At 45.5% G+C, this 12,308-nt stretch overlaps 1 protein-coding gene across 14 annotated transcripts in view; it reads right to left on the bottom strand.

The window, feature by feature from the left end:
- The window catches only part of STXBP5 (syntaxin binding protein 5), a 120,377-nt gene extending 109,704 nt beyond the window's left edge, over nucleotides 1-10,673 (bottom strand). For 5 of the 14 annotated variants that reach the window (XM_069786958.1, XM_069786960.1, XM_069786959.1 and 2 more), the window contains exons 1-2: nucleotides 10,041-10,598; nucleotides 8,140-8,237 (exon numbers count right to left, since the gene is read on the bottom strand). In XM_069786958.1, the coding sequence (XP_069643059.1) occupies nucleotides 8,140-8,237; nucleotides 10,041-10,193 (251 nt within the window). In that variant the 5' untranslated portion in view covers nucleotides 10,194-10,598. Of the gene's footprint in view, nucleotides 1-8,139; nucleotides 8,238-10,040; nucleotides 10,600-10,658 lie in introns of those variants that run through there. The other 9 variants (XM_069786951.1, XM_069786954.1, XM_069786953.1 and 6 more) reach the window with 4 other exon arrangements.
- Nucleotides 10,674-12,308: the final 1,635 nt, after the last annotated feature.

Genomic DNA, 12,308 nt, shown 5'->3' with positions numbered 1-12,308 from the left:
GTACAAGGAAACAGGCTATGCTAGTGCTACATTAATGCCAGCAGCCTGGCAAACTTTCCATGCTTTCCAAAGACATTTCCTTCCCCAAGCTCACAATGACCCAGCAAGTTTGAAGCTACAAGGCTATATCCATTAGGTTTCTACTTTGTCAGTAAAATACCTACAGGGAAGAAGTTTTCATTCTAAAGTTTGTTTTTGTAAGTTACAGTGTGAGATTTAATGCAGTTATACTTCAGGTATTTTTGAACAGAAGCAATTACTACTAAAAGCTGTTTAGTAGAGTTACAGTATACGCAATAATACTTCAAATCAAAGACCTGCTGCCGCATAGACTTATCCGCAGCCACAGTCACTTTGAGGTGCACCTGCTCCAGCATGGCCTTATCTATGGGCCACAATGCCTTCAGAGATACACCTGCTCCAGCGTGGCCTTACCCACAGCCACAGTCCCTTCAAAAGTAAACCTGCTCCAGCGTGGCCTTACCCACAGCTACAGTCCCTCCAGGGGCATACCTGCTCTGTCCTGGGTTCATCCATGGCCACACGCTTTTAGATGCTCCAGCATGACCTCATGCACAGCCACCGATGCTTCAAGGTGTACCTCTACAGCAAGGACTTATCCTTGGGCCACAATCCCTTCAAAGGTATAACTGCTGTGGCACAGACATAACCACAGCCATGTCAAGATATACCTGCTCTGGTGTGGGCTTATCCACAGCCACAGATGCTTCAGGGTGTCCTGCTCGTGCATGGACTCATCCACCTGTCAGAGTGGCTTTGACTCAAATTCACACTGGAGTTCCAGCCTGTCCGGTACAGCAGCACAGAAACACCAGCGATGCCCTGGCCATCTGCCAGCCCAAGCGCATCGCTGTTGCTGTTATCAAAATGTTCCCAGGCACAGCAGAGTAAGATGATAAGCAGTACAGCAAGCAGTGAAAGCAAAAAGCAGCCACTAATGAGCACTAGACTCCAATACGCAGTAAAGCAAGCAAGCCCCATGGCAAGAACAGAAGTCTGCCGATTAAGAGCTAAACAGCAATAACAGCTATAAATTCAATCTAGCACATTCCAATCAAATCTGTTGTTATTTCAAACCCTTTGAGCCCCACATTGGGCACCAAAACGGACTGTCGTGGTTTAACCCCAGCCAGCAACTAAGCACCATGCAGTCGCTCACTCAGTGCCCCCCCAGTGGGATGGGGGAGAGAAGCAGAAGACTAAAAGTGAGAAAACTCGTGGGTTGAGATAAAGATAGCTTAATAATAAGTAAAGGAAAAGCCGTGCATGCAAGCAAAGCAAAACAGGGAATTCATTCACTGCTTCCCATGGGCAGGCAGGTGTTCAGCCATCTCCAGGGAAGCAGGGCTCCATCACACGTAACGGGTACTTGGGAAGACAAATACCATCACTCCAAACATCCTCCCCTTCCTTCTTCCCCCACCTTTATAGGGTGAGCATGACATCATATGGTCTGGGATATCCCTTGGGTCAGTTGGGATCAGCTGTCCCAGCTGTGTCCCCTCCCAGCTCCTTGTGCACCCCCAGCCTGCTCACTGGTGGGGCAGGGTGAAAAGCAGAAAAGGCCTTCACGCTGTGTAAGCACTGCTTAGCAATAACTAAAATATCCCTGTGTTATCAACACTGTTTCTAGCACAAATCCAAAACATAGCCCCATACTAGTTACTATGAAGTAAATTAACTCTATCCCAGCTAAAACCAGCACACCAAGTCTCCCAACAAGTGTAACCATAGATTTAAAAAGTACACCATCCTATTTCTTATGAAGAATTCAGTCATAGCTTTCTCTGTGTAGGACTAACTTGCTATAATTCCATACATTTTTAAGGGTTACATGTCTAAACATGGCACATGTCTAATCATGGCATTTTGGCCTTATTTAATTTCAGAATATCCAAAGGTAGTTGATTTTCTTCATTTAGGGATGGGGATTTTTCAGTGAAAGAAAGATGCAAGAGAGCTAATGATACCCATGTGAACTACGTGCTGGAAGATACAAGAAGTGTGGTAGCCTTAAAAGAAACAGAAATGTGATAAGATTAATGTATGTTTTAAGCAAAGTAGTTTCCTCATTTAAACTTTGTCAACTGGGTGGCAAGGTAGCCAATAAACATTTCCTTTTTAACAGATAATCACAGAGTGTCTCTGGCATGACACTATTGCAATATTCTTAGTAGCTTTACCAATGTACTCTTCCGAAAACAGGAAGATTTGTTCAAAGTCCAGAAGAACGTTGGCAAAGGTTGAGACTATTCTCTTCAGTGTACAAGTGCCAAAAAACCCTGACAATCCACAAAACAGTAGTTTAGTTCAACTTTGGCATATTCACAGAACAGACAGAATCACAGAATAATTTAGGTTGGAAAGGACCTCCCAAGTTGATCTGGTCCAGTCTCCCACCTGAAGCTGTGCCAACTTCACAGTTAGATGCTGGTTTGAAAAACTGAAATCTTTGCTCTGTATACTGCAAGCACAACTCCAGCCATTGCCCTGCTGCCCTTTCTCTGGAAGGGAGAAAGAACAGGTATAGAGCTACCTAAAAAAGAAAACAACAACAAAAAAACCCACAAAAAAAACCCAAACACACAACATCAAGCTGATACTTCCATGAGAGGGGGAAAAAAACCCCCACAGTCATACTGCCAGACTGCCTTGCATAGTCTGAATGATCCAAAGGAAAAGTATTTTTAATGGGTATAATCACATCACAAGTTTGAAATGGGATTTTGTTAGAGCTTCAGAGAATTCACTAAATTGCTTGAATTTTTTTGTATACATCTACAGCAAAACTATCCAGATGCTGCAACACAAACACTTCATCAGAAACTGACTACATGGAACCACACATTCAGGCTTTGAGCTATTTTGATCAAAGAATAACAGTCGCGAGTTCTTCTCACAAAAGCCAGAGAATGGAAGTCACAGAAAACAAGTTTTATACACTCCAAATACATGAAAACTTCAGCCATTTGCTTACATAAAAGTCATCTTTGCTGAAAAGAATGGGGGGAAATGAACAGATGCTGACATTCAGAACGATTGGGATCTTCAGATATTTAATGACAGAATGACAAACAACCTAATTTTTCTCCTTCCTGTGAACTGGGTTTGCAACAGAAAAAAAACCCCAACCTTTAATTAAAGATCCTGTTCTGCTTGGGAATAAAGAGTCCTAGGCACAGTTTGGTCTGTATGGAAGACACAACACTTATTCTACAGGTATCTCCTTTATTGTCAAGAATTTCTACTGGAAATGGTCTTGCTTTTTAGAATTCCCTCTGTCAAGAGAGAAGCTGATCTTCAAGCTGCAAATGAGTATTTTTAAGGCATGAAGCACCAATAAAGATACTGCATTCATGTTGGCAGACAATCAAACTATGTCTCATTTGATATACTGTCCTAGTTTTGCTATTGAGACATTAAAGCACAGAAAACTGAAGAAACTTAAGATGGAGCAGTTAAACAGCAGGGAGCAGAAGAACTCCTTCAATTTTTCTGCTTTAGCTTCAAAGCTTATTCTACCGCCTATAAAAGCAAACAAAAAAGCTCAGCTGACTATTAAGTCCAGAGCCCTGTACAATTAGTAATTTAAAGTTCTGAGGAAACAACATCCTAAAGACAGACAAATCCTGACAAAGTCCATCTCGCCTTTCTCAAACGTCTTTACAGTTTAAATGCTACCCTGTTCAGATTACATTTGACTTCTAGAGACTTGTAAGCAGAAGAGTGAAAACAACGGACAGCACAGAAGCAGGGCTATTACCTATGACACCGAACACCATCACGATGTCACAGGGTGAAGTCTACCCAATCATAGCATTCAGGTAAGTTAAACCTTGAGTACATATATTCAACTCTAACTCATTAGAAGGTTATGATATCTGCTGGGAAAACAAAGCACAGGCAATTACGCACAAAACTTCCTAAAGACTATGGATTACGTGTCCTCCTGTAATGGTTTGGGTATGCACAGGAAAGAAGCAAAGCACAGATGAACTTTTAACTGCTTGATATCTAACACATTTGGGACAGGAGATCAAAAGGTGAAAGCCACCCTGATAACAATAGCTAAATTCCTTTAAGTATGGGGAAAGTCAAAGATATTGGCCTGCAGTGACAAATGAGGCCACCAGCAGCTTAAGCTGACCATTGCAGTTTGAAATCAATAGTGAGCACAATTGCTTCTTCTGGAGAACACATCCACAATCATCCAGCACTGTGCAGAAGGGTGAGCCTGAGGCGAAATTGCTACGCGTAAGAGCCAGGCCACCAGCCAAGACTCAAACACCTCAAGCAGCTAGAACGAGTGTCCTCTGATCAGCACCACAAACTCAGAACAACTGGATCAGCATGAGCAGATGAGTGTGGGTGTATGTGAGAAATAAATTTAAGATTTTATGTCACTCGGTGCTGTGCTTCTGCTTTTGTGCCTGCCTCATCACTCAACTTCCCCTGCAATACAGAAAACAGAATCAAAGGGCTTAACTATTGTCAACAGATCCTAATGTTAGGGAGAAGGTCACATTAGCTGGCTGTTTTATAGTCAAGAGTAGCGGGTCCAGCATCTGACCTCTCTCCAGGGTCTGTATTCTACTAAACCATACACTTTGTAACTTTTCCTAATATATAGTAAAGGAGCCAAGTTGTTGTCCATAGCTGAAAACAGAGCACAGCCTTTGTTATTAATTGCTCAAAATGTTCCTTTCTACGGTGGGCACAAAATGCTTCTCTAATTAAGGATAATACCTGAGCAATATCAGTCTGCCTCACAAACACTTGCTTTTAAGTATCCTAGCTAAATCAGAGTTAGAAATATTTCTAAGTAACTCTGGAAACAGAATCAAGTTTGTGGTTTGGGTTTTTTTTGGGTTGGGGGGGGGGGGTTGTTTGTTTTTTTTTAAAGGAATACAAGGGATACACTGCTCAAGTTAAGCTAGTGAATAACCCCAAGCTGTAACTTTGGTGACTCATAAAGTTAAGTTTTACACTAAAAGCAGCCTCCTTCTAATGTTTTTATGGACTTCCCTCCCTCTTGAAACTGCAACATCTAGAATCAACTGCTGCTTAGGGGCATGGAATGGCAAAGTCCTGCCTCTGGCACACTAAGTCACCAACTCCACAATGCCCTCCTCCAGTCTTAACCCATCAAGCCTAGGATCAGGGACAAAGAATATTAGCACAGTAGGAATTCTACTTCTAATCTAATTAGTGAAACATGCTACCTATAGTTTAGATATTTCCATTTTTACAATTACTTTGTGGATTCAGAAAATTCAATACAGTGTTGAAGTTATTTTGTCTTTATTTATCTCTAATTGATAAATATAGTCAGTGAATTCCCAGTATATTTGTATCCACAGATTTTGGTTCTTCAGAAAATGCTTTAATTCTATTTTTACATGTCACTGTACCAATACTAGAGACAACATTTAGTATTTATATATTAGAATTCTCTCTGTTCCTCCACTAGCAGTTACAGAGTCCTCAAAGAAGAATGAGATGGGAGTACGGTCAAGAAAATTCCTGCTCACATTAAGCTGTTCTAATCAACACTGGTTTTGAAGTTAAAATACCCAAACTGCAGACTGCTCATACACAGGGAGCATGTTCTGTAAAGGGGCTAGCTTATAAATGGCCCAAAGTCAATCAGGACTGTAATATTAATTTCTTCACATATTAACAAAACCAAGAACAGGTTAGCTCATTTCTTGATTTAAGAATATTTTAACTTTAACACCCTTTCCAAAAAAAAAACCAAAAAAAACCCCAAAAAACTTGCTTCACAATTCCTCAGATCACTTACTTGCAATAGGAAGGAACTGAAAGCTTGACAAGATGCACCTATACTTGAAGATGCAAGGAAAACACTAATATCCAGCTCCCATGTGCTGGTAGGCAATGAAAGACGCATTACGATTCCTTTACTTCTATACTCTCACAACATGAATGCAGAAGAAAATGAGGATTGACTTTTCTCCCACTTTTAGGATTTACTTCTCAATGAATACCTCTTTACTGACTCTCAGTCTTTCTAGTCCAACCTCATTCCAACTAAAAACACTTTTGCAGCTCCAAAGAGTAAGTGGCTCCCACTTTAATGAATCCTTGCACATAATTTATTGTTCATAAAAACCTTAACAGGTAAAGCATCCTGTAGGTCAATAAGCAGTTTTTGGTTATGTTTTTATCTTTGAGCAATAGAATGAAATAAGCACTTCTTGCAAGTTCCACTCCTTCCCAAAGAGTGCTTTGCAAACCAGTTTCACTAGCAGAAAGTGACAGGCTGGTTTTACATTGGGAATGTGTCCGAGTCTATCCCTTCTGCCTGCACTCATCCACCCCAAAGAGCAAGCAATCAATCACAGGAGATGGAACTTCTGCAGGGTTGCTGGGTTAACAACTTTCAGCTGAGGGTGAGGGCTTTTAGCCAGCTCTTCCAAGAATCGAGATCTCTATCAAGGTACAGAGAAGCATATTCATCTTCATCGAGTTAGGGGAGCACCAACATTTCAGCCTCTGCATGAAACTTCTTCCCTTCCCTTTAGAAATACATTTTCTGTCAATGTTACTGCTTCCTCTTACAGTAACTGTTTCTTCCCTCACAATCTTGCAACACTTCTCTCAATTATTTAGAAAGCAATTCACACTCTGAGAATTCACAGGCGTAGCCATGGATGAGTGCCAGTAAACAGGTTTTATCAAGTCATCACTACCCAAACTGCAGCATCATGTTGCCCAAAGTTACAGGTGAGTAAGCTCTGAACAGGTGCATTTTGATATCTCCCTTTCCTCCAACCTAAATCCTTAGTTTTTGGTCTGTTTTTGTTTTCTCATCTATTCTACCAATATGGTGTAATTAACAGCACCACTCACATTTCCTTCTTCACTGAAATCAACTTTATCACCTTTTTAAACCCAAAATTTATAGAATTAAGGGTAGTTTCAAATACAGCATTAAGAGCACTGCATGGTCATTACTGTTGCTCATACTTTGAATTAAGAGATCTTGGGAGTTCATAATAGATATTGTTATAGATACCACACAAGCCACTTCAGCCTCTTCTTAAAGCCTCAAATTTAATACTGAAGTTCTAATTTTTCAACTTGTAAAAGGCAAGCCTCTCTAAGGCAATTAACCTTACAGAGTAGTGATGCTACAGAAGGAAACAAAAAAAAAGTCAACTTGCAGACTAATATAAGTAGCAAAGGAAAAGATGAGATTTACCTACAGTTTAAAGAGGATTAAGTCAATTTTTCTAGCAAGATGGCCTAAACCTTCCCCAAAAAGGTCAGAGTTCAGTCAATTTCAGGACAACAGAGAATTCAATTCATTCTCTTCTGATGAAAAGTAAGGTTTGGGCAATGGCAGTGTGGATTAAAGAATCTACAGGGCATCTTATTTTAGAAATAAAAGTTTAAACACATATGTTGTTACATGGCTTGGATAGTACCATATGGCTATGGTACCATATGGCTATGAACATATGGGTAGTTCACTTTTTAGTGAAAAAAAAAAAAAAAGAAGCAGGGTTACTGGTGCTTTATTCCACACATTCATTCTGTTCATCTCAGTCACTTGGAAACTATTAGTGAGATACAATTCCTGTACCCTTTAGTGTCCCCACCTGAAACCATCTTTTGGCAACACAGAAGCAGTAGCAGGTAACTACAGTATTACAAAGCTTATCAAGAACCAGACAAAAAAAAACACAAAAAAACCCCAACAAAACCAACCAACAAAAAGAAAACCCCACCAAGCAGCATGGAATTTTTCAATCCCAGAGGATACAGCAGAAAAATGAAACAGAGCTCAGCCCAGGTCTCTCTTTAGATTTGCAGTCAGCTGCTATAAACTGTCAGCACACTAGTAACCCTCTACAAAATGTATATATTAACTTGAGATAATGGGGACTGAGCAGCCATACCTCACATCATTAACACAACTTGAACCGACACAAAGAACCACCAGAACAGCCAGGCCACCCACCAGCAGAAAACAGACCTTTCTCCCTTCCTGCATACCTGGTTCCCACCACACTTCTGAATGGTTCCAGCAGCTGAATCAAAACATCACTTGCATGAGGTGCACTAAATCCGCTTCATAATATGAAAGGATACAGCCTTAGTGCTCCAGTTTGAGTCCCGATGGCCAGTATTTTCTGAACAGGATCAAATGCCAAGGCTGAAGGTTGATAGGGGAAACCATGGCGTACAGTCTAACAAGTCAGAGCATCACAGTAATGATGGGTCAAGCAGCAGACCAAAAATAAACAGAATCAATATCGTATGTTAGGGAACAGGATTCAGTGTTAATCACAATTAAGAAAGAAACTACAAAGCATTTTAACAACAGGCTAAGAAAATCAGCTGTCTTACATGAACCAATTATAAAAGTTTTTTTTAGTCATAATTACTCATTCATCCTTGATCATCAAGTGACAGCCATACTTACTGAAACTTAATTTGAATCTTACATTTCTTCTGTACAAAGACTGTATCAACTCAGCATTTTATTTTTTCATCTACCTCATTCTCCACGGCATCTTATTTTCAGCTCTAACAAAGGCACTAAACCATTAAAATCTGAGGTGTTCCTAGGAAGTTTGGCAACAAAGTCAGACCTATCATTAGAACTATTACAAATTACTAGACCTGCTTGTCTGACAATCACTTCAATTTCAATCCAACAGGCCCCACATGACAGTGCAACCTCTCTCAGCACATTAAGAAAAGAAAACAACCCAAGCTCCATAAAACCAATCTCTCACCCTTTGCTTCCCCCAAAGAGAAAAAACAGCCCCCAAAACAGACAAAAACAAAAAACATCCCACCAAACAAAGCAAACCCCCCCCAACCATGGAATTCTTTTGAAGCTACTGGCACATTTAGCTTTTTGGTTAGCCAAGACTAATTTGGTAATTGACCAAGCGATAACTCCATTACACTTCTCAGGCTGCAATTAATCAGAATCAAGAACATAAGAGTGTCACTTACTCTTATTTCCCTTATAAACGTACACAACATAAGCCAGCTTTTCCATTTCAAACCCTTTAGTTTAAAGGAGAGTTATTTTAGGACCTCATAAATGCATAGCAAACTTTGGATGTACTTTTACTTCACTGAAGTTGCAGGCATACCCTGCAACTCTCAGTATTTCACAGTGAATAAAATCTAACTGGTAACAGCTCTGCTCTTTTCAATGTCCTTCATGAACAACTTGCAAAAGTGGCAGAAACGCCTGCAATACTAGATAAAACAAGGAAGAGAATCCACAAACAAGCTCACCCATATCAAGCTAGGCCACGGGTGCATTGTAAAGATAAAAATGGGTATTGATATTCAAATCAGTTTTTATTCCTCTTGGTACAGCTGGTGGATTAATTCGCTGCATCATTTTCTGAAGTGTGCAGACACAAACCGCAGTTATCGTTATCACGCACAAGCAAATAAAAAAACAGGAACTCTTCCTCTGTCTCTGGAGAAGATTTGCGATAGCGGCATAGGCAACTTGGCAACACACTGCAGCAAAACCACCACAAACGTCTACAGCCTTTTTCACGCAAAGGAACAGGATAAATGCATTTCCAAATAATGCAGAGAGACAGATCCCCTGTCCTTCGGGCCCATTAGCAGAGGCTTCTACTCAAACGCCACGATAATCAGATCTGCACTACAGCTAGGTATAACTCCTTCCCCCATCCATCCCACTCCTTCTACGAAGCCTTCATGAACACAGTCAACATTACACGCATGAAAGAGCCTAGAAGACGACAAACCCTGAAACTCTCCAGGAAGGATGACTACAGAAATCCAACGAGACCTGTACAGCTACACCCACCGCTTCCTTCCCTTCTCCGCCCACCCACCCCGGAAAAAAAAAAACAATCCAAACAAGTAAACAGGAGCGGCGGGCAGGCTCGGCGAGGCCGGTACCGAGCAGCAATGCCCGCAGAGCCCATCGCGGCGGCGCGCCCCCTTCCCCGGCCGCCAGCCGGCTCGGGGCTGCAGCATTCATTCACCTTGCAGAGCTGGAAGTGCTCGGACTGGAGCGTCTCCTGGATTTCGGTCTCCCGGTTCCCCGCCTGCTGCTGCTGCGCGGCGGACGACGCCGAGGCGGCGGAGGAGACCGCCGTCAGGCCGTCCAGCACCTTCCTGATGTTAAATTTCCTCATGGTCTTCGGCGGCGGCGCCCCCCGCTCCCCCGGCCTCGCCGCCGCCGCGCTGTCACCGCCGCGCCGCGCCGCCCGCCCCGCAGGCGGCAGACGAGCCCCCGCCGGGGAGGGCGGTGCAGGGGCGGCCCGCGATCAGGGGCGCCGCGCTCTCCGCCGCCGGGCAGCGCTCCTCCTCGTCCGCGGGGAGGGCGGCGAGGCGTCAGTCCGGCAGCGCAGGGGCGCTCCTCATCGGGGCCCGCGGGCTCGGAGACGGGAGACTGGAGCCAAGCAAACAGGAGCCGGTCAGCCCACCAGCGCCGCCACCGCCGGTCCCAGACTCGCCGCCCGCGGCCGCTCCGCGCCCCGCGCCCTGCCCGCCGGGGCGCACGGCCCGCCCCGGCCCGGCCGCCCCTCCCGCCGCCGCCGGGGGCGTGCGGGCTGCCTCGCCTCTCCTCTCCGCGGAGCCCCCGCTTCCCCCCGCCTCACATCGTGGCAGCCGCGGCCGCCGCTGTCATCCGTCTCTGCGCGCGTGTGTGCGTGTGCCGGTCCCCTCCCGCCGCCGCAGTCTCTCCCCCCTTCGCAGGCGCCCGCCCCGCGGCTCAGGCACCCTCCGCCTCCTCAGAGCTGCGTGTGCCGCCAGCCAGTCACCAGCGGGGCTTCTCCCGGCTGCTGCCAGCGGCTGCTGCCGCCGCCCGCCCCCACAACCATCCTCCTCCTCCTCCTGCCGCCGCGGAGGGCGCCTCCCCCGCCTCACGGTCGCTCCCCCTTGCCTGACAACACGGAAGCGCAGCGCCCCGGGGAGGAGCGGCGGTGGCGGCGGCGGTGAGTACCGCGACACCCTGCCTCGCAGCGGCGGGGCGGCCGCGCATGCGCGTTAAGAGGGCCGGCACCCGGATGTGGCGGTGTCCGCTCCCCCCCCCCCCCCCGCCGCGTCGCGGTGTGAGGGGTGCGGGTGGGACGCGGTGGCGGGAGGGTGCGGGGGACCCGGCCCGGCCCGGCGACGAGAGCCCCGCGCCGGGCGTGAGCTGGGTTGGCCTCCGGCCGGGCCGAGGCGGGAGCAGGTAACAGGTGGTGGCGGCGGCACCCGGCGGGGCCGGGGGAGCGGCGGCGGGGCCGGGGGGCGAGGCGTGGAGGAGCGTTTCCAAGGGCAGTAACGGTTGACGGAGGGGTGTGATCCTCCCGTAGCCCTCACCCTAAGCACCGCGCCGGGGAGAGCCGCGCAGGCGGTGCGACCCCGGCCCGGGAGCGTTAGCCGTTCGTAGCCCGAAGCGGCTGGACCGAGGGCTAGTGCGGAGCTGGCCAACGCCTTCCGAAGAAGCCACCGCCGGCCCTCGCGCGGCAAGGCGAGCCGCTCGGCTTACCGCCGTGCCTCCCGTCGTTCTCACGGCAGCAAAACGAATGTAAGCAGGTGGCACAGGGTTAAACGCTTCTTTCGGCTAACCGCTGTTGTATAGTAGTCTGCGTTCGGCTTTTATTTTTTCTTTTCCTACTGGATTGCAGTTTTGGATTATCCAGTCAGCGGTCAGGTCTCAGTCATCGTTATATTGCTGAAGGTAATTATTATTTGTGACTCTTTCCTGAGCTTTCTTTTCAACTAAAATGAACTGGAAGATCAATCGCCACTTTTGGAGGGAAAACTTGCAGAGATGTGATTCAAGACATTGGCTCGCCTCTCCTAGCTACAGCGTGAATGCCTTAGCAGGAAAAGGCTCCGCAGACAGTAAAGTCCCTTTAAGAGGTGTTTTCAGCCTGATAGCCAGCCATGCTTTATTAGCACAGTAAATATAATAGTGCACAGAGGGACAAGCATAATCAGAATGCAGCAAAATAGTTCACGGTGCAGTCATCATCATAACCTCAAAATTAAAAATTCCACAAACTCTTCTTAGACCTGTAACCCCATGTCAATTTACAGCCATGCTGCCAGCAGGTATATGGTGTATAAGCATTTGAAATAAACCAAGACAGTTTACATATTCTTACAAAGTGACCGAGTCATGAACTTGCATAGCTGTTCCCCTGTGTTATCAGGACTGTCGGACACTTCCTCAAATCATCGTGGTAAAATGTGAAAGAATGCTTGCAGAGATGGCAAAAGTCCTAGGAATAAGTAAACTTAAATAAGGATCAGTAAAT

This window comes from Haliaeetus albicilla, chromosome 7 (assembly GCF_947461875.1).
Source record: "Haliaeetus albicilla chromosome 7, bHalAlb1.1, whole genome shotgun sequence".
In the NCBI taxonomy this organism is placed as follows: domain Eukaryota; kingdom Metazoa; phylum Chordata; class Aves; order Accipitriformes; family Accipitridae; genus Haliaeetus; species Haliaeetus albicilla.
This window is presented reverse-complemented; position numbering and strand designations above follow the sequence as displayed.